The sequence below is a fragment of the Rousettus aegyptiacus genome, unplaced genomic scaffold (assembly GCF_014176215.1).
Source record: "Rousettus aegyptiacus isolate mRouAeg1 unplaced genomic scaffold, mRouAeg1.p scaffold_m13_p_9, whole genome shotgun sequence".
In the NCBI taxonomy this organism is placed as follows: Eukaryota; Metazoa; Chordata; class Mammalia; order Chiroptera; family Pteropodidae; genus Rousettus; species Rousettus aegyptiacus.
The window spans coordinates 63,019,154-63,042,325 of NW_023416312.1; the positions used below are offsets into that span (position 1 = coordinate 63,019,154).

Genomic DNA, 23,172 nt, shown 5'->3' on the forward strand with positions numbered 1-23,172 from the left:
CTCTATTTGTCCCTATGTATGCTGAACATTCCTTACTATCTCGCTATAGCAATTCTCTTCTTATTATGTAAGCTTATAATGTTCTATTTCTAGTAAGGGTTGCACTCCTCTGCTTCTATCAGCCTTCTAGTCACCTTACTCCTATTTATGTTTGTTTGTTTGTTTGTTTGTCATTTTGTTTTAGGTGAGCTGACACCTTTCAGTCTTTCCTGTAGTTCAGGTCTCGTAGTGGAGAATTCCCTCAATTTTTGTATGTCTGGAAAGGTCTTAAATTCCCCTTCATATCTAAAGGAAAACATAGCTGGATACATTATTCTTGGCTGGTAGTTCCTTTCATTTAATAGTTTGAATATTTGATTCCACTCCTTTCTGGCTTGTAATGTTTGTGCTGAGAAGTCCGACGATAATCTAATTGGTTTTCCTTTATTAGTTACCATCTTCTTTTCCCTGGCTTCCCTGAGAATTCTATCTTTGTCGTTGATTTTTGATAATTTTAATACAACGTTTCTTGGTGAAGGCCTTTTTGGGTTGAGATAATTGGGTGTTCTGTTGACTTCTTGAATTCCAAGCTCCAGCTCATTCCTTCGATTTGGGAAATTCTTGTCCACCATTTGTCTTAAAATACTTTCTAATCCCTGTTCCTTTATCCTCCCCTTCGAGAATTCCCATTATTCTTACGTTTCATTTCCTGATGGTATCAGCTAGTTCTTGTATTTCTCTTTCATTATTTTTCATTCTTGGTTTTCTCTCTTCTTCCTTCTGATTTATTTCTAGATTTCTGTCTTTGATATCACTGATCTTTTCCTCCATTTGGTTGACTCTATTTCCCAAGCTTGCTATTTCATTTTTTTCAATTCTTGCACTGTGTTTTTTTTATCTTCAGATCTATACTGTTCTTTTTAAGGGTTTCAGTCTCCTTGCTAAAGAACTCATTCTACTCATATAGTTGTTTTTTCAGTTCTTGAAATTGTTGATATAATTCATTTCAGAGCTCATTGATTTTTTTCAGAAGTATCATCCTGAATTCTCTGTCATTTAAGTCGCATATTTCTATGTCCGTAGTTTATTTTCTGGAGATTTTTTTTCCCTTTATTGCTGAGATGCCTTGTCACCTTGGTCATTCATAGTGTTTAATGGACTATTTCTCTGGCTGGGCATTAATGGTAGTATATTCTAACTTTCTTTTTTCCAGAAAGAGGATTTAATATAAAACAGGCCCTAGCCTGTTGTAAAGATGTTTTTCTTTTGCTTTCCAGTAGGTGGAGTCTAAGCCTCTTGGATCCCTGCTTTATATAAAGCCTTACTAATGCCTTTTCTGGTTCTTATAAATGTTTAATCGCACTCGGTTTCAGTCTCTGTCAGTGTTAGCAACAGTTTCGGTAACATTTGCTCAGATTTCCCTGGGGCTCCATGGCCTTCGGTTTTGAAGGGTATGGGAGAAGACCCCTCTGGATTGGGAGTGGAAGCTACGGTTCAGTCTCAGTTTGCAACTTCGGCCAGTGTAAATTAACTTGTTTCTCTGCCGTGCCTGCTTTTCTGTCATCGCCTTTTCTCTGCCTTCTGCCTTGATGACTGGGCATTGCCTCTGGCCACAGGGAACTCATAGCACTCCCAGGCAGGGCTGTTCAAGAAAGTTGCTGCACCTTCTCCCATCTCCTTCCCCCTACAGGAAGCTCCAGTGGCTGTGAGAGGTAGTTTCTTTGTTTCTCCAAGTCTACTGCCTGACACCTGGGTTTCTGACCTGTTGTAGCTCTTATGCTCAGATCCTATGCTCAGACATGTTGTGCAGTTTCGGTGTGTTTTTGTTGAGTTTTAGTTGTTCAGCTTGTTGCTTCAAGGGAAGAAATCTGGGGATGTCTCTCACTTGCTGTTTCTGATGTCACTTACCTTTCTGTTATCTTGACTTTCTCTGTCATGTAATGCTGATGAGAACTTTCTTGATTTCTGTCCTTTTTTAACTTAACATTTTACTGTATTTTCACATGTTATCAAGAATTACTTTAGGCAGTTATTAAGGTTTTATTATAAAAGCTATGTATTTTTTTTAGGGAATTTGGAAAATATGGAAAGCTAAACAAATAAGTCTGACGAATAATTTCACCCCAAATCATACCAATCAGAGAACCACTTTTAACATTGTTTGCTTTATTCCTTGTTTTGGTGTGTATATATCATATATCTACCCACATATGTATTATATATGTGTACATATCTATGATATCATACGTATATCATATATATCATATCCATTAGTGTATATATGCATGTCATATTCATATGACTATGTTTGTCATGTATTAAAGTATCTTACAAACTGGCAAATATATAGTACATAAGATTTTGTATCACTTAAATTTTCTTAAGTATTTTCTTATATCACTAAAAATTCTTCATTCATAGTTTTTATAGTTACAGTTTCTGTCATATGATATCATAAGTTATTTAGTCATTCCCTGATAGTTTTACTTCCTCATTTGTAAAACTTTAACATCCTATAGATAAAAGTAACAAATATGAATGTAATTTTACTCTTTTTTTTTTAGACCTTTTTGGAAGTTGCTGACAGTTCAGGCACAGTGTCAGTAGTTATGTGGAATGCCTTGTGTCCTGAGTGGTATAAAAGTCTGCGGGTTGGTTTAGTTCTTCTCCTTCAAGATTATTCTGTTAAAAGGAGTTATCCATTCAGGTTGCAGCCTCTCCCTGTGGATCCGCAGATCAAACTAATTTCTACTATGGGTTAAGTATTCGATATTTTTTTATTTCTTTTATTGTTATTTTGTTTGTATAAATTTGCAAAGTACCATATCAGCCATAGGCTCTTAAAAATTACTCAAGCTGTTAGAACCTGACAAATCTTTAAATTCCTATATCTATAAAAATTTCAAACAATCACTTACAGAATATACTTATTTGTTTTGCAATTATTAAAAAGTTATCTGAGATATTTATTGTGGATTAATAAATGAGCTCTACTTGGTGTATACTTATTTTTATTATCTTTTGTTTTTTTGTATTATAATATTAAGTAAATGACTTAAATATAGTTGTCTGTCACTATGTGCTACAGATCAAAAGGGCTTTGGTCAACATCTTGTTTTGAAATAATTTCAAACTTACATAAAATGTAAAAGTAGTATAAAAAACTCATGTATACCCTTTGCACATATTCAACCATTGTTAACATTTACCTTTGCTTTATCATTTTCTTTTTCTCCCTCTCTCTCTTCTCCTCTCTCCATTGATCTACATATATGTGTGTATATGTATTTCTTTATTTTGTCCTCTAAACCATTCGAGAGTAAATGGTAGCCATTATATATATACCCCTTTATCTCTAAACACTTCAGTAAATTTCAGTCTATATTTTCCAAAAATGAGAACATTTTATTACATAATCACAGTACAGTTATCAAAATCAGGAAATTTAAAACTTAATACAATACTGTACAATACCGTTATATCTAACCTATGGCTAATAGTAAAATGTTTCCAATTGCTGCAGTTTTGAAAGGGCTCTTCTAATTACTGTTGAAATCAAAGTTTTAACATCTTGGCATCATCCTAAATTTTTTTGCGTGCATTAGAATTAATATATTAAGTGATTGATTTAAGAGATTGATAAGATATTTTTTTGCATTTCCATTTTCAAAATTATAGATTACATCACTCAGCAAGTTTAAGTATTGTTTTGGGGTTATAATAGTTTTATACTGGAACTGTTTTTTTATGTATTCTAAATTCCCTAGCTAATCTATTAAGCTTAATTACTTAGAGAATGTTCAGACAATGTAGCCTTTGTTCATTGTTTCCTTAAATATATGGTTATTTTGGAAAACTTCCTGTGATTCTGTATTAAAATCTTCAGCATTTAGTAGGCATCGATCACATCTTGCTCGATGGACAAGTCATTACCCTAGATAGTTTGGTACAATTAGTGCATTTATCTCATTACTCTTTATTATAGAAAGTTGAGAAATTAAACCGATATTGATGTCGGGACTTACTTAAGAAAATCCAATAAAATTTGGCAAGTGGAAGCTCATTCACAACATCTATTGTTATGTCTACCAATTTATATTTTTTTTCACAACTAAGCATATACAGGCGACAAAATAGCTTAGCAAAAACTGAGACATCCTTTGTCAGTAACAGATAAGGTAAGTGACTTTGTAGATGTCACATAATAAATAACTGGCATAATGGAAATCAAAATCTAGTTTTACTAATACCTAACCTAGTATTCTTTCTACTAGATACACTGTTTTCTGTTGTAAAAGAATTAATTTGAACGAGTTTTTACATGGCTGTGGGAAAATCTATAAATGTGTTTGATACTAACAGCTGCTTCTAAACCTTAAAAACATAGAAAGCAAAACAATAGACAGCATGTAGTCAGTTGAATAACAGCTACTAAAATTTAACACTGAAATGATTCAAGAACTGGTGTTACTTCTTCTATGTAGAATTATATGGCTAGATTTCCATAATGGTAACTTTCTCTTTAAGATATGAGAGGCTATTTATACTTTCAAGTAAATAACTGCAAATATAGAAAATATTTTTTAATGAGAGCCTTGATGAGAATATATTGAAAATATGTTTTTTAGCATATAAATCAGTTTTACTTATTAGTGTTAGCATCAGTCTCGATTTTATCCTGTAACTGTTTGATAGGTAATAGTATGTTTTCCCTCTTTATCAGAGGTCAGTAAGCTATTTTTGTAGAGAGCCAGATAGTAAATTTTATAGACTGTGCAGGCAATATGGTCTCTGTCACAACTACTCAGCCTTGCCTTTGTAGAGTGAAAGAAGCCAGAAATGATATGTAAATGAATGGGCATGGCTGTATTACAGTAAAACTTTATTTGAAAAACCAGGCAGCTATCTGTAGGCTGTCATTTGCTGAGCCTAAATGTATAAGTAGATCTCAATCCTGGCTATACATTTGTACCACCTGGAGAGCTTTAAAGAACCACCGGCACCCCACCCTCTGAGAATCTGATTTAATTACTGTCAGGGAACCAAAACATTGGTATGTCATTAAAACTCAGATGACTTTTGATTTATGATTTTTAATAATGACCCATCTCAAACTGATTAGTGATCTTTTGAAGAAAAAAAAAGCAGTTCTGTAAATCTCAGGAGATAAGAAAAGATAAGTAATATAGAGTTTTACTTTTAAAAATTAGTCTAATGGAATGATAGATATGTAAGATGAACAAATTACAGTAAAATGAAGACTAATGACAGTAAACAGTAAGAAAATATGATGTACAAAAGGAGAGAGGAAATGAATACAAATTTAGTTGAGGAAAGGACGAATGGCCAGGAGAGTAGGAGAATGGGTTGGATAAAAGAAAGTGTAATTGAGTGTCGTGAATAATAACAGGACTGTTTAAATGTTATGGGCAATGTAAATGAGGCAAGTACACAACTGGTGCTGATGTGGATTAGTAAGAGAATATGGATTTGTGATACCATCGCTGCCTTCCAGGTTTCGATGTTGGAAGACAAACTATTGTGGTAATTTATCTTAGTTTATTTTTTAATATTTATATGTAGTTCCAAGTTATAGAAACTAAGATGTGTGCATTTTTTAGTTTTAAAGATCCAGTTTTTTATGTCCTTATACTTCCAGTATACTTTAGTTTTGTTTTCACTAAACTAAGAAATTACCATTCTAAAACTGTGCTGTTATTACTACTGTTTGCAAAATAATTGTCTGACACAGAGTAGGCACTCTTTTAAAAATATTTTATACTGTTATTTTTTTCAATTATAGTTAACAATATTAGTTCCAGGTGTACAACGCACAGTGATTAGACATTTATATAACTTTTGAAGTGATCACCCTGATAAATCCAGTACTCATCTGACACCATACATAGTTATTATAATATTACTGACTATATTCCCCAAGCTATACTCTACATCCCCATGACTATTTGGTAACTACCAATTTATATCTCTTAATTCCTTCCGCCTTCACCCATTCCCTATCACCCAGTTTCACAGCCATCAAGATGCTCTCTGTATCTGTGAGCTTGTTTCTGTTGTTTGTTTATCCTGTTCTCTATATTCCACATATGACATTTGTCTTTCTCTGTCTGTCTTACTCCACTCAACACAATACCTTCCATGTTGTTGAAGATGGCAAGATTTCATTATTTTTTATGGTTATGTCTCCCATTATAGCCTTTGTTTTAAGGTCCATTTTGTCTGATATAAGTATTGCCACCCCAGCTTTTTGTTTGTTTCTTTACATTTTCATGAAACATCTTTTTTAATCCCTTTACTTTCAGTCTGTGTGTCTTTTGATCTGAAGTGAGTCTCTCATCGACAGCATATGTAAGGGTCTTGTTTTCTTATCCATTCGGCCACCCTATCTTTTGATTGGACCATCAAATCCATTTACATTTAAAGTAACTGTTGATCGATACGAAGTTATTGCCATTTTATTATTCATATTTTTTATTTTTTTCTTCTTTTTCTTAAAAAAGTCCCTCTAACATTTCCTGTAATACTGGCTTGGTCATGATGAACTCCTTTACCTTTTTCTTGTCTGGAAAGCTCTTTATCTGTCCTTTGATTCTAAATGTTAGCTTTGCTTGGTAGAGTAATCTTGGTTGTAGGTTCTTGCTTTTCATCACTTTGAATATTTCCTGTCACTCCCTTCCAGCCTTCAAAGTTTCTGTTGAGAAATCAGCAGACAGTCTTATGGGAGCTCCCTTGTAGGTAACTAACTACTTTTCTCTTGCTGCTTTTAAAATTCTCTCTTTGTCGTTAACCTTTAACATTTTCATCATGATGTGTCTTGGTGTGGGCCTCTTTGGGTTCATCTTGTTTGTGACTCTGCACTTCCTGGGCTTGTATATTTATTTCCTTCACCAGGTTAGGGAAGTTTTCCGTCATTTCTTAAAATAGGTTAAATCGTTTGCTCTGTCTCTTCTCTTTCTAGTATCCCTATGATACAAATGTTTGTATGCTTGATGTTGTTCCAGAGGCCCCTTAAAATATCCTCATTTTTTTTAGATTCTTTTTTCTTGTCGCTGTTCTGATTGGGTATTTTCTGCTACCTTACCTTTTAAATTGCATATTCAATCCTCTGCTTCATGTAATCTACTGTTAATTTCTCCTAAGGTATTGTTTATTTCACTTACTGAATTCTTCATTTCTGACTGGTTTGTTTTTATGTTTACTATCTCCACTTTTATGTTGAAGTTCTCACTGAGTTCATCTACTCTTCTCCTAAGTTCATTGAGCATCTTTATAACCACTGTTTTGAACTCTGCATCTGATAGATTGTTTGTCTCCAATTCGTTGAGTTCTTCTGGAGCTTTGTTCTGTTCTTTCATGTGGTACATGTTTCTTTGTCTTTTCATTTTGGCTGCCTACTTGTGTTTGTTTCTATGTGTTAGATATGGCTGGTATGTCTCCCAGTCTTAGTAGAGTGGCCTTATATAGTAAGTGTGCTGTGGGTCCCAGTGGTACAGTCTTCCCTGGTCACCTGATCCAGGTGTTCCAAGTATGTCCCTTTTATGGGATGTGTGTTCCCTCCCATTATAGTTGAGTTTGGGTTGCTGTTTGCTCATCAGAGGGAGTGACCCTCAGGCTGATTGGTTATGATGATTGGCCATGACTCATGGAGGAGCTGTTGTGCAAGGGCTTACTCTACAGAGCAGGATTCACTTTAGCGGGGCTCTGGTGCTTGCCTAGCCTGCCCTTTGGGTGTGTTATCATAAGCTGTCATTCCCAAGTGGTGCTTTGGCTCAGACCAAAGTTGGCTACTGGGAATGCTGGCCAGGGCCTCCTGGGACAGGCCCTGCCACAGGCCAAGTTCACCTGCAGCCTGTGCCCTTTCTAGGGCTACCTGATATGAGCCATCAAGCAATCTGCAGATGGCCGCCACCCACACTGGGCTTGGATGTGCCTTGAGAGGTCAAAATGCAAACTGAAGCTGGCTGCTGCTTGTGCCAGTCTTGGGGCTTCTCAGCAAGAATTACTGGGCACCCCTAGGCCAGATGCTGGTTGTTTAGGTTTTGTGAACTTCTGAGAGATTTTAGGAAAGTTTGAAGCATGAGCCAAGACAGGCCATTTGTATGGAAAACCCACTGACAGCAGCTTGGGTATGCCCATACTTTTAGAGGGTCAGGGTCCCAGGGGAATCACCAGGGCTAGGTGACTAGTGTTAGGTTAATAGAGACTCTGATATGGTGCCTGCCTGGGTCTGCAAGCCAGGTGAGAAAGGGATCACCAAAGGAACAATGCCCTCTGCCAGCACTTTTGTCTGGGAGAATGCCTCTCCAGCCCTCACCCTGAAGCCAGACGACTCAGTTTGTCCTTGTATATTTCTGGCACCTTTTGAGCTGTTGCCCCAGAGCTGAAGCTCAGAGCGATTGAATTCATCACTGAGTAAATCTGTGCACAGGCCTCTTAAGAGGAATGTCTGAGACTCCCTCAGCCATCCGTCTTACTCAGTTGCAATCTCCACTGGCTTTCACAGGCAGAAGTTATGGAGACTTCTCTTTCCAGCACTGGAATCCTGGGCTGGGGAGCCCAGTATTGTGTTGGGACCCGTCGCTCTCCTGGGGGTCGTCAACAGCCAAAATAATTCTCCCTCTGTTCAACTGCCACACGCAGGTGTGAAACAAGCGCATTTCACATCTCCTTCATTTCTACCAGTCTTGAGGTGGCCTCTTTTGTAGTGTTCTCAGTTGTAAAACATCTGTTCAACTAGACTTCGGGTGACTCCCAATGATGGCTTTCTTGTAGTTTAGTTGTAATTTTGATGTAGTTGTGAGAGGAAGCAAGCACAGCATTTACCTACTCCATCATCTTGACCAGAAACCAGCTAAGATGTGTTTTTTAAAAGACTTAATACATGGAAGCCTATGAAAATAATTATATTTTAAAAGAAAGGACAAATTATTAGCTAGTAATGTATGACTTTGTTTATTGCCATTTTGTATATCATTCTGTTCTACCTTTTACGAAATGGTATTCAGTTAGTATATCCAAATAATAAGTGTTTTTAAATCTTGAGCTTTTAAGACTGTATTGCATAATACATATTGAGATAATAGCAGTGAGTGTTTTGGACTTTGGAGGGAACAGGCTATTTATTTCATTCAAAATCCTAGCATTTCAGAACTAGAAGGGACCTTCAATATAATAGAGTAACTATAATATGAAAAGCACTGTAAAATGCAAACTGTTTTCTAAGGGCAAGACAATATTATATAATACAAACTTGCCTTACTCATGTATTAAAAGACCTAGATTCATAAGGACAAAATAAATTTTCTAGTAATAGGATGGGAAATCAAGTATCTTCCTCCTGATTTAGTCTTTGTTTGCTACACAGAAAATTCATAGTAAAACATTACTTACTGGCAAAAAAGAAATAGGCAGCCCAGATAGTTCTATAACTATTAAAGATATTAAATCAGAGTTTTAAAATCGCCCCACAAAGGAAATACCAGGTGCACCATTTCACAGGCAATTTCTATCAAACATTCAAGGAATATACCATTCCAAAACTATTCTGAAGAAAAGACTAAGAGGGCATACTCTCTAACTCATTTTTGCTACCAATATAACCTTGATAATCAAAACCAAACAAGAATGTATGAAAGGAAAATTAAAGGGCTAGTTTCAGCCATGAACATATACTTAGATATTCTGAATAGAATATTGGCAAACTGAATTCAGTTAAACGTAAAAAATGATCACACACTGCAACTAAGTTGGATTGTTCTCCAGAAATGCAAAGTTGCTTTTACATGTAAAAATTTATAAGTTTTACTCATCACATTAACAGCTTAAAGAAGATAATGGTTATCCTAATAGAATCTCAAAAGGCATTCATTAAAATTTTACACCCATTTATAAATTTTAAATAGAAAACAAAAAGAGAAGGAACCTTCTTTAACCTGACAAAGGATATTTACAAAATGAAAACAAACCAACAGACACGACTCTTAGTGGGGAAAATTTAGAAACACTCCTTTTTAAAATGGGGAACACAGATGCCACCTATTACTATTTCTATTTAATATTCTACTGGCTGTCCTAGCCGTGTGCAAAGACATAAGGCATTAAAGGCATAAGAATTTTAAAGAAAAACAAAGCTGTCATTATTTACAAATTAGATTTTTCTACAAAGAAAATACAAATTAACACAAAGTATTAAAAAATAATAAGATATTGGCAAAGCCAGCTATAAGGTCAATAGTTTCTAACTCTTTGTTATTGGAGTGTAAAATTCATTTTGTATACTCCAGTAATAGTTAGATATTATAATTTTAAAAACATAATTTACCTTGTCAATGATAACTATAAGGTATCTAGAAATAAATCTAACAGAAAATATGTAAGACCTGTTTGGAGGACATTGTAATACTTTATTGAAAGACCTTAAATAATCCCTAAATGGAAAAATTTCTCATGTCCCTATGTAGGAGGTCATTCTCCATTTCATAAGTATGTCAAATCCCCCAAATTGATCTGTATATTTAATGCTATTGTATCAGATTTTTTTTCGGGGGGGCACTGACAAACAGATTCTAAAATTTGTGTGTAAGCACATAATTATTGAGAATAGTCAGTACACTTCTGACAAAAAGTAGAGGGCTGAAGAGAGAGTAAAGGCTTATCCTAGAAATATAAAGAATCATTACAAAGTATTTATGACTGTGCAGTATTGGTATAAGTATAGACAAATTGATCACCAAGTCACAATACAGAGTCAAGGAACAACTCTAGACATATATAATTTTGATATATGACCAATGTGCTGTACAGATCATCAAGGAAAAAGGAACCATTCAATAAATAGCGTTGGGAAACTTGATGATATATATGAGTAAAACTGACATTATATCCCTATCATATCCCTATTATACCATATAAAAAATGAATTCCAGGTATATCAAATACTTAAATATGAAAGACAGAACTTTTAGAAGAACTTAACAGAAAAGTATCTTTTTGACCTTGGAATAAGGAAGGACTTCTTGGATAAGACACAGGAAATAGTAACTAAAAACAAAGATTCATAAAGCTAACCACGTTAAAATTAAGAGCTATAGTCAATAATATTGTAAGCACAATATGTGGTATGAAATGGGTGCTACTAGATTTATCAGGGTGATCACTTCATAAGTTATATAAAGTCTTAATTACTTCATTGTACACCTAAAACTAATATAATATTGAATGTCAACTGTAATTTATATATATATACATATATATACACATATATATGTGTGTGTATATATATAAATATATACATACATATATATATATATCTATCTTTGAGTGCAGCTAACCATAAAAAGAATGAAAAAAATATCACAAAGTGAGTGAAGATATTTGTAGTGATATAATCAACAAAGAATTAGTATCCAATCTATATTAAGAAGCCCTACAAATAAATAAGAAAAAGAAAAACAATCCAATAGGAAAATGAGCAAAAGACACAATCCAGTATTTAACAGAAGAGGATACATGAATGAACCATAAGTATATAAAATGGTGTTCAACATAATTAGCAATAATGGCACTGTAAAATAAGACCATGACAAATTGTGATTTTATGTCACTAGACTGACATATAAAAGAAATTTGACGATACCAAAATTTGGAGAAGATATAGATCAACGGTAATTCTTACACATTGTTGATGGAACTATAAATAGGTCCTTTAAAATAGTTTTGAATTATCCTGTCAAGTGGAACATTTGCATATTGTACAATCCAAGGGTTCTTTCCTGGGTATAATACCTTAAAAAAACTCTTGCCTGTGTACACAGGAAGGCGTGTACAAAAAGTTCATAGTGACCGTGTTTGTGACCCAAAAACTGGAAATAATTCAGATTCCGTCAACATGATAATGGGTAAATAAAATTGAAGTATGTCAACACCCTGGAATATTATTCAGCAGTGGACGTGAAAAAAAAATAAGTATAGCTGCATGGATGAATTTTAGGACCATAATGTTGAGCGGAAAAAGTAGCCCTAGAATACTATGTATGATATGATTCCATTCATTAAAGTTCGTAAACAAAGAAAGCTTAACAGTATTTTGTTTGGGCAAAAACACATAGTAATTAATTTTTTTTTAAGTCAGTAGATGATAAAACACAAAATTTAAAGTACGGTTAACCATTGGTGGGGAGATAAGTGGACATGACAATGTAGTAAGTAACAGGTGGAAGAAAGCTATTGATAATGGTCTAGTTCTTAGGTTTAGTGTTGGGCTCAAAAGCATTCAGTCTGTTATTTTCCTGTGTAATTTATACATATGAATATTATTTTATATGTACTAAATATAATATTAAAGTAATATATTTGTTTTTCAGAAGTCTGCCTGAACCTTCGAGATCCCCCAACTAATATAATAATAATTCCTGAAAGGCAGGTGAAACCAGAATGGAGATTGCCAAAACTAAATCACCGCTTTGTCACAAGGTAAAATAGCTTCTTGTAAAATATCTTAAAGAATTTTCAATGTTAGTTACTGAAATATTATATTGTAATTTGCTCAAAATCTACCCCAAATTTTGCTGTAGTAATTACATAAATGTACATTTCACAATCATAATTACAAAATGCTTTTTCACTGTTAAAGATATAATATCTATTGAACAAATTTGGGTTTTTTTTAGATCAGAACTGGATAATATGGCAGAAAAGCAAATCTGTGATGTTGTTGGCATTTTAGTTTTTGTAGGAAGGGTCCAGCGGTCAAAAAAGAAAGGTAAGCTTTTGAAATTGAAAGTCAAAAAAAGTATTTCAGTGATTAGTTCTGTGTCCATATATGCATAGTTACCTTCATTTATTCTAATTCTCTATCCATATAGAAAACCGTGAAGATTTTTGGTCATATCGCTGGCTTCACATTGCTGATGGGACTTCACAACATCCATTTATAGTGCAACTATTTTCTACATCTCAGCCAGAAATCTTTGAAAATATTTGTCCAAGTACTAAGTTCCAGTATTTTTATTTTTTTTTATTTTTAGAAGTGAGGACACTAACTTAAAAAAATGGCAAACCTTAATTATGGAGTGTTATGATATTGAGTTAACAAATATAAACATTCTGATAATGTTTAAATTGTTTCTGCATTAATATTATATTTGGTATTACAGACATTAACCACCTTCTGATTTTCTATTCAGAATTAATTTTGGAATGAAACTACTTTTTCAGAAAGCAGGTGTTCATCATTTCTCATTGTTAGCATTTCAGGCATAAAAGCTTATGATTCAGTGAAACTAAAATATACATAGCCGATTCCCTTTGTATCCACTTGGAAATTGACTAAGTAGACCCCATAAAAGACAATGAAGACTTTACTAATATAAAATTAATTGGTAGAGAATTGGCAGGCTGTATAATTAAATACTGACAATGATAAGTATGATTCCATTTGAGTATCAAATTGATATTAAGTTGGTGGTGTTATACCAGCTGGGCAATATTTTACCTACTTTGCCATTGACATTTTACCCTTGCATTCATTCAGATTTATAGCTATTTTGTCTACTAACTTTACTTATTTGAAAACATTTTAGGTATGCCTTATTATACATTTTATATCACATTAGTCTTCAGATTTATTATAAGAAAAAAGTACATAATACTTTTTAACAACTTCAGCGAATTGTTTCCTTCTTTGAATTTGTACCAAAAATTATTTTAGATATGGTGTGCTATTTTACTATTTTCAAAATGATTATATGAATAAAATACTAGTTGTTATATGCTTGTCAACATTGGGGTAACTCCCAGTCTTGACTACATGTAATTACTTTAAAATCAGCAACATGGTAGAAATTATGGAACATCAGAAGATTTAAAGACTATATACCAAGCTGTTCTCTATTACAATACAGCATTAACACCATTCAGATAATACCTCATTAGATTCCACTCTCGACTTGTGAAATTAATATTTTAAATATATCTAAATAGAACCAGACCTCACCCCATCTATTAAGGTAAAGGGCAGAGTTTTAGCCAAAACCAAGGCCAAGGTGAGCAGGCCTCTTATAACTTTTCTGAGGGCATAAATGAATGGCAGTAATGACGTCTGATGACAACAATCCCATTACCTCATTTTAGATAGATTTTATGGCCAAGTTCCTCTCTCTTTGTAGCCACTTTAAACAACAAACTGACACACATGTAGGATAATTATTTTTCACAGAAATGTTGCCAAACATGCATGTTTTATTTCTTGCAATAATATGAAATAATAATTTTCTAAGAAAGGTTTGCATGGACTTTAGTGAGATTTTTCTCTAATACAGTAGTTGACAACAATCAGAATTTATTTTAATCTTTTGAAGAGTGAAAAAAAATCATTAAATGAATGATATTAAAGGGGCTTCAGGCCTATGAAGAGAAACACAATCAAGGGTTTTCTGGAATAATACCAGAATCCTTTGGTAATACATTATCTTTTTTACTTTTAAGGAAGGTAAAAAACTAAAGGAAACTAATATCAAGTGTTTACTATGTGCCAGATGCTCATAGATGTTATCTCATTTTATACTCTCAGTTCCCTTTTAAAGAGTTTTTACAAATTTACAGGTGAGGAAACAGAGGTCCAGAGGAGTTAAGTAATTTTTTCTGGGGGTTAAACAGCTAAAAGTGTTAGATATGAATGTCTGATTTTTAACAGCCATAATATTAGAACTAGAGATTTCATTAATTTTCCTATATCAACATCTTTAACCATGAATACTCACATATTTGTAGTTTTGGAAATAAAGAAAAAGTGATATAAATTAAGATAATTATTCTTAATAAAGGTCTAGTAAATAGGAAATGATATAGGAAATGAATTTATAATTATTTTCATGCTCTAGGGAAATATTCTCAAATGAGAACTTACCGTTATTATGAGATTACAAGTATTTTTTTACATTTATTTCTTCATTTCTTGGTTTGTAAGACCATAACTGTTTTGGCATGTAATGAGTTGAAATATTTAAAAATTGTTGGATTAAGGAAATGTTCCCAAATAACCTGATAGATAATTAAGAACAATTGATAGCTCTTGAAAGTAATTGAAGTCTGAAGACATTATTATCTTATTTTCAGGAATTCTTTTTATTCTATCAAATTGCTTAGCAAGGGGAACAGAAAAAGATAGGTGGTATAAGCTCGTCATTGAGGCCTAAAGTCTAATTAAGATGAACATATGTAAAACTTGCATAAGCAAATTCAAATTAACACTGCATACCCCTATCCGGTAGAAGAAGTCAGAGTAATTGACGGATTAGTCTTAGATTGAGTTAATCCATGAAAGCGTCATGGAAAAACTAAGCTTTTTTCTCTGTAGGAAATAACTATTCACATTCAATTGTATGTTCCATTAGAAAGACTCTTGCACTCTTCTACTGTGTAGCAAACAGTGACTTCAGTTAGGTACATCCGTGGTACTTTCTGAAGGAAAAGTAAGTTTTAGATCCTTTATCTAAAGGAAAAGGTAAGTGTTAAATCCTTGTTGAGTGTGGTCAAGGGACTGGCAGCACTAGTATCATCTAGGAGTTTATTAGAAATGGATAATCTCAGGCCCCACCCTAAAACTAGTAAATCTTAATTTGCATTTTATCAATTGATTCAGCTGATTCTTGTGTTTATTAAAGTTTCAGGAGCCCTGTGTTAGATCTTGATCTTGATATGTCCTCTTTGAAATACAGAAGTAATTTCCTGAGTGTTTTCATTTTCTACAGTGACATATTTCATGTGTACACAGTTGAAAGTTCTCAGAAATAACATTCGAGTACCTAAACTGCTTTATCTCACGACTACAAATGAGAGTCGAGTGGTTATTACTGGTGAGCAATTTCTTTGCATATACTTTATCGGAAATGTAATATATTTTCTCTTCATTAAATTAACTTTTACATTAGAGCATTGAACCACAATATAGCATTCCTATCACTATAAGAATGTTTTAACCAAGAATATTTAACCTGTGAAGTATATTATTTGTAATCGAAGCAATAATTTTGTGACTCATTGGAGAATTGTGTTTATATCCTTTGGCTAACTTTAATTCCTGCTTTATGTAAAGTACATAATCATAAGTTGCTTGACTGAAGACTCAGGATCTATATCACAATATGGATTCAATTAGCAATATTTTAAAATAATAAAACAAAATAATGCTAAATATAACAAAACAAAAATAGATAGATGATAGATAGATAGATAGATAGATAGATAGATAGATAGATAGATAGATAGATAGATAGAAAGAACAAAAACGTAAATCAAATTTTGGCCCCAGGATCTCTCATTTTACTTATAGAACAAGAAGGGTTTCACTAGTTACCTATCAGTACATTATTTTTTTTCTATTTTCTTTGATAACAGGGTCAAAACAATAAAGACAAAAGTTTGCAGATGAGTGAGGGAATACTGTGAAACAGTATATTAACTAGAATGCTACCATATAGATAATTAAGAAATGTGTCAAAAGAGGAGTCCTAGCAAGTGTATAACACACAACTTCATCAATACCTCATTTTATAAATACTAATACTATCAGATATAAATATATACTAATAATATCAGATGTAAATAGCACTTTTAAGTATGTTTTAAAAACATGAATTTAAATGCTGAGCTATACTCACAGGCAATTTAGTTCATACACGATACTATAGCTTCAAGATAATACATGGTTTAAAAATCAATTTTTTAAGAAGATGCCAACCATTTGGATAGTTAGAAAAAGTCCATTTTGAGTTTCCTTTTTCTTCTGGGTTTTGAGTATCCTGTAGACAGCTACCATTTAGTCCACTAAAACTCTAATAAGTCTGATTTCCTTCTTGACTTAGAATTTGCTTACTCTTTTTGATAATTTTTGTATGCATATTAATGCTACATAGAGAATAAGTGAACTTGACTTATTTTTGGTGACATAAGAAACTTTTAATATTAAACTGTTTTTACACAAAAAAGTTCATGCAGTTTATTACAGTGAATTTTTTTTTCTTTTTTTCCCTTGACTTTATTTAACCTTCTTGCAAACAGGTCATAGAAGCCAGCTATGTGCTAATGATAGCAAAGTAAAAAAAATTATTCGCTGGATTAAAACGAAGACTGATTCTGGAGAAATGAAGAATGCTGTTATTGGTGGATATTACCCCTTTCCACCAGTGCCAGAGACATTTTCAAAGTATAGAAATTCTGTTAAAGGTATGAATACAATCGCTAGTTTTTATGATGTTTATATATTATGTGTATGGTATATGCTATATCAGTTAGTCATCTTTATTCTTTTAAAGAGTTTAATGGGACTGAATCAAAGTGTGTCAACATTCATTGGTAATAATTGTCTCATTATGAAGACCTAAAAATACATGTTATGTCTCCTAAAGGTTAATATTTTTATTTTATTAGACTGAACATAGATGAAGACAAGTGATAATATCTTGATTTAATGGCGATAAGATCAAATCTGACCTTAGTAGATTTCAACTCTTTTGACATTACATAGAGAGATTAAAGCTATCTAAGGGGATACTGAACAATCTGATATCAATCAAGATGCCGACAACTGTATTATGCTGCTCTTGTAGAGTGATATATATTATATGTAACATAATAGAGTGCTACCTTTAAATAAAAATGACACAAAGGTAAATGAGATGCAGAATAAGTACTGATGAAAGACCTAATATTATTTTAGTACAATTAAGATATGACAGTTGAAAATTTTAATGTAAGTGTATTATTTTTAAGAAGCTATGGGATAATTGCATGATTTTAGAAAAGGAGAAACTTGGTAATACTGTCCTTTATCATCTAAATATTGGCATCTGTTGTACTTTATAATGCCATCAATATGTAGTATATGTTTGAAAATGTTAAAATGTGTGTTTGTATTAAGTGGCTATGTAATTATTTCAATTTATAGTCTGAAATATATATAAATTATATTCAATATGTAAATTTTCTGTTTTAAATTAAAATTCCAGACTAGAAGACTAGCACCATTTAACTGATAAATATGTTTTGCATATTTTACAGAAGTTACGTAAGAGGATGCCCAATATAAACACAAAGTCTCACAAATTTGAGTTATGTAGCAAGTTTATAACTTCATGTTGTAAAATTACATTGCAAATCTAATTCTTATTTTTATCATTTCAGTTCTTTAAAACTTACAGTTTCCTTGGAATTATTCTTTTGCAGTTGAGTCACTCTTGACAGCTATAAGTGAAGTGAGGAAGGAGATTGAAGACTTGCAGTATAGGGAACAAAAGCGCATTGCAATTCAGGGGATAATTACGGTTATAAAGTATATCCCCCATAGCAGTGCAACTGAAAGTGCCTCAGCATCAGAAACACTTCAGGTATGGTGCCAGAGAATTAACAGTATATCTCTGAAAGCACTGTGATCATAACTACAATTGGTACCTTGTTCATTTTATTGATTCTTACTGATGTAAAACTAAGAGGAAAAAAACTGTTGCTTTGTTAGTTTTCCTTTTCTGTCATTTATTTTGGAGCTGGCTGGGCTGAAGGTTACACAGTCTCTGATAATTTCCAGGGCCCAGAAAACTTGGTATCTTGTTTTTGCTTTCCGCATAATTTGAGCCTATTATAATTGTCATTATTTAAATTCCCAGGTGGTATATATGATTACAGGCATATCTTAGAGATATTCTGGGTTTGGTTCCAGACCACCACAATAAAGGGAATATTGCAATAAAGCAAATCACATGAAATTTTTGGTTTCCCAGTGGATATAAAAGTACATATACAAGTTATTTTACTGCTATACTATAGTCTATTAAGTGTGCAATACATATGTCTTTAAAAAATGCACATACCTTAATTAAAAAAATACTTTATTGCTAAAAAGTGCTAACCATTATCTGAGCCTACTGGGGGGAAAAAGCAAAAAAAAAAACAACAAAACTCATATCTGTGAAGCACAATAAAGTGAAGCACAATAAAACAAGGTATGCCGGTATATCCTTTTCCTACTTCTTGTTTAGACCAGAACTGTAGAAACACTTCCGCAGGAAATTTTTACCTCTATATCTAGCATGGCAGTCTTACTCAGGTTCTATAAGAGTTAGCAATGACTCTTCAAAATAAATGCTGTACTAGAAGACACCACTTTTGAAATCTAGGCACAATTAAGACAGATAAGTTAATTTTTCATGAGTTTATTTTTTCAATTAAGTTTATTGGGATAGCATTGGTTAATACAATTCTATAATTTTCAGATATACATTATAATTTGACATCTGTATATTCTAGTGTGTTTACCACCCAAAGTTCAATTTCCTTCAGCTACCATATATTTGATCCCCTTTACTCACTTCACCCTCCCCCTACCCACCTATATTTGATCCCTTTTCCCTGTCTACCTCCTCTCTCCTCCCTACTCTCTACCCTCCAGTAACCACTAGTCCATTATCCATGTCCATGAGTCTCTGGTTTTCCCGTCCATTTGTTGTTTTAAAGTTTATATCCCACATATAAGTAATATCATGAGATGTTCTGTCTGGCTTATTTTGCTTAGCATGATTATCTTGAGAACCATTCATGTTGTCACAAATGGCAGTATATCATCTCTTCTTATGGCTGAGTAATATTCTATTGTATACATGTACCACAGCTTCTTTAGCCAATCAGTTATCGCAGGACACTGGTTGCTTCCATGTCCTGACCACTGTGAATAATGCTGGTATGAACATCATTGCACAAATATCTTTTCAGATATGAGTTCTCAAGTCTTTGGGGTAAATACCCAGTAGAGGGACTGCGGGATCTTATGGTAGATCAATTCTTAGTTTTTTGAGGAACCTCCATACTGTTTTCCATAATGGCTGTACCAACTTGCAGTCCCACCAGCAGTATATGAGGGTTTCTATTTCTCCACATCCTCTCCAACATTTGTTATTACTTGTTCTGTTGATTATAGCTATTCTAACAGGTGTGAGATGGTATCTCATTGGTTTTGATTTGCATTTCCCTACTAGCTAGTGATGTTGAGCATCTTTTCAAATATTTGTTAGACATTTGTGTGTCCTCTAGGGAGAAGTGTCTGTTCAGGTTCTCTGACCATTTTTGATTGAATCATTTTTTGTTGTTATTGAGTCGCATGAGTTATTTGTATATTTCGGATGTTAGGCCCTTATCAGAGGCGTTGCTTGCAAATATATTTTCCCATTTAGATGGTTGTCTCTTTACCTTGTTTCTTTTGCTGGGCAGAAGCTTTTTAATTTGATGTAGTCGCATTCATTTATTTTTGCTTTTACTTCCCTTGCCTTTAAGGTCAAATTCATGAAATACTCTTTAAGTCCAAAGTCCTTGAATTTAGTTCCTGTGTTTTATTCTATGCATTTTATTGTTTCAGGTCTTATATTCAGGTCATTAATCCATTTTCAGTTAGTTTTCGTGTGTGGTGATTGACAACAGTCTAGTTTCATTTTTTTGCACGTGGCTTTCCAGTTCTTCCAGCACCATTTATTGAAGAAGCTTTGCTTTCTCCACTGTACGTTTTTGGCTTTTGTGTCAAAAATTATTTGCCCATATAAATATGGGTTTACTTCTGGACTCTCAGTTCTGTTCCACCGGTTCGTGTGTTTGTTTTGCTGCCAATACCATGTCTCTTTGTAATATAATGTGAAGTCAGGAAGTGATGCCTCCAGCCTCATTTTGTTTTCTCAGGACGGCTTTGGAAATTAGGGGTCTTTGGTGCTTCCATACAAATCTTATGGGTTTTTGTTCTATTTCTTTAAAAAAAAATGCCAGTGGGATTTTTGATGGGGATTGCATTAATTCTGTATAATGCTTAAGATAATATGGCCAATTTAACTATGCAAGAACATGGAATATCTTTCCATTCCTTTGTATCTTCTATTTCTTTTATTTTTTTTTTAGTTAAATGCCAGTTTATTATTTTTTTTCATACTAAACATGCATAATTTTTCTTTCTTACCACCTACAGCACCTAGTATTCCTAGGTGGTCTCCAATCCAAGTACTAAAAAGGACCGACCCTGTTTATCTTCTGAGATGAGATGAGATCAGGCACTTTCAGGGCGGCATGGCCATAGACCTTCAATTTCTTTTAAAAGGGTCTTGTAGTTTTCATTATATATAGGTCCTTCACATGTTTTGTTAAATTTATTCCTAGGTATTTTATTCTTTTTCTTGCAATTGCAAAAGGAATTATTTTTTTCCAATTCACTTTCTGACACTTCGTTATTAGAGTATAGGAACGCTATGGATTTTCGAACGTTGATTTTGTATCCAGAGACTTTACTGTATTTGTTTATTGTTCCTAGTAGTGTTCTTGTAGAATCCTTAGAGTTTTTTATATAGAGAATCATGTCATCTGCAAATAGTGACAGTCTGACTTCTTCATTTCCTATTTGGATGGCTTTTATATCTTTCTCTTGTCTGCTTGCACTTGCTACAACCTCCAGTATTAAATTGAATAACAGTGGTGATAGTGGACAGCCTTGCCTTGTTCCTAATCTTAGAGGGAAGGATTTTAGTTTTTCACCATTAAATATAATGTTGGCTGAGGGTTTGTCATATATGGGCTTTATTATGTTAAGGTACTTCCCTTCTATTCCGATTTGATTAAATGTTTTGATCATAAATGAATGCTGTATCTTGAAGGCTTTTTCTGCATCTATTGATATGATCATATGATTCTTCTTTTTTAATTTGTTTGTGTGGTGTATCACATTAATCAATTTGCATATGTTGAACCATCCCTGTGCTCCTGGGATGAAGCCCACTTGATTGTGGTGTATAATCTTTTTTAATACGTTGCTGTATTCAGTTCACTAATATCTTATTTAGGATTTTTGCATCTGTGTTTATGAGAGATATTGGTCTGTAGTTTTCTTTTTGTGTTATCTTTACTAGATTTTGATATCAGTGTAATACTGGCCTCATAAAATGAATTGGGAAGTATCGCCTCTTCTTCAAATTTTTGGAGGAGTTTGAGGATGATAGGTATTAAATCTTTTAATGTGTGGTAGAATTCACTGGTGAAGCCATCTAGTTCTAGACTTTTAATATTTGGAAGGTTTTTGATGATTGTTTCGATTTCCATTCTGGTGATCGGTCTATTCAGATTTTCCAGTTCTTCATTCAGTCAGGGAAGATTGTATTTTTCTAAGTACTAGTCTATTTCTTCTAGGTTATTAAATTTGCTGTTATATACTTTTTCATAGTATTCCTGAATGATCCTTTGTATTTCTGTGATGTCAGTCATAATTTCCCCTCTTTCATCCCTGATTTTGTTTATTTGTGTCCTTTCTCTTTTTTCTTTAGTGATTCTGGCCAGAGGTTTCTCAATTTAATAACCTTCTCAAAGAACCAGCTCTTTGTTGCATTTATTTTTTATTGTTGTTTGTTGTCGTTTTCAATTTCATTTATTTCTGTTCTAATTTTAATGATATCTTTTCTTCTGCTGACTCTAGGCTTCATTTGTTCTTCCTTTTCTAGCTTTTAAAGATGAAGCGTTTGGTCGTTTATTTCGGCTCGTTCTTGTTTTTGGAGGTAGGCCTGTAATGATAAGAACTTTCCTCTTATGACTGCTTTTGTCCTGTCCCAAAAGTTTTGATATGTTGTACTATTATTATCATTTGTTACTATGTATATCTTCTTCTTCTCTTTTTATTTCTTCCCTGACCCAGTTGTTCTTCAGTAGCATGTTGTTTAATCTCCATGTATTTGTGGTCCTTCCTGATTTATTTTTGTCATTGATCTCTAGTTTCAAAGCATTATGATCAGAGAATATGGTTGGTATAATTTCAACCCTCTTATATTCGTTCGGGCTATCTCTGTGTTCCAGTATGTGGTTCAATGATTCTTGAGAATATGCCACACGCACTGAAAAGAATGTATAAGGAGCTGTTTTGGGATGGAAGGCTCTGTAAATGTAAATTATGTCCAGTTGGACTAATGTGTCATTTAAGGATGTTATTTCCTTATTGATTTTCTGTTTGGATGATCTGTCCATATCGGACAGTGGGGTAATTAGGTCCCCTATTACGATATTGCGATGGCCTGTTTCTCCCTTTAATTCTGTTAGTAATTGCTTTACATATTTTGGGGCTCCCTGATTAGGAGCATAGATATTAAGTGTTATGTGTTCTTGATGCAT

General features: G+C 33.3%; 1 protein-coding gene and 1 pseudogene across 3 annotated transcripts in view; one reads left to right on the forward strand and one right to left on the reverse strand.

Moving 5' to 3' along the window:
- RADX (RPA1 related single stranded DNA binding protein, X-linked) overlaps nucleotides 1-23,172 on the forward strand; it is a 62,195-nt gene that overhangs the window by 12,062 nt on the left and 26,961 nt on the right. For 2 of the 3 annotated variants that reach the window (XM_016148447.2, XM_016148416.2), the window contains exons 3-9: nucleotides 2,544-2,736; nucleotides 12,363-12,471; nucleotides 12,669-12,760; nucleotides 12,864-12,986; nucleotides 15,750-15,854; nucleotides 17,059-17,223; nucleotides 18,223-18,383. In XM_016148447.2, coding sequence (XP_016003933.2) covers nucleotides 2,544-2,736; nucleotides 12,363-12,471; nucleotides 12,669-12,760; nucleotides 12,864-12,986; nucleotides 15,750-15,854; nucleotides 17,059-17,223; nucleotides 18,223-18,383 — 948 coding nt within the window. The remainder of the gene's footprint in view (nucleotides 1-2,543; nucleotides 2,737-12,362; nucleotides 12,472-12,668; nucleotides 12,761-12,863; nucleotides 12,987-15,749; nucleotides 15,855-17,058; nucleotides 17,224-18,222; nucleotides 18,384-23,172) is intronic. The other variant, XM_016148429.2, reaches the window with a different exon arrangement.
- On the reverse strand, nucleotides 20,987-21,105 carry LOC118607982 (annotated as a pseudogene).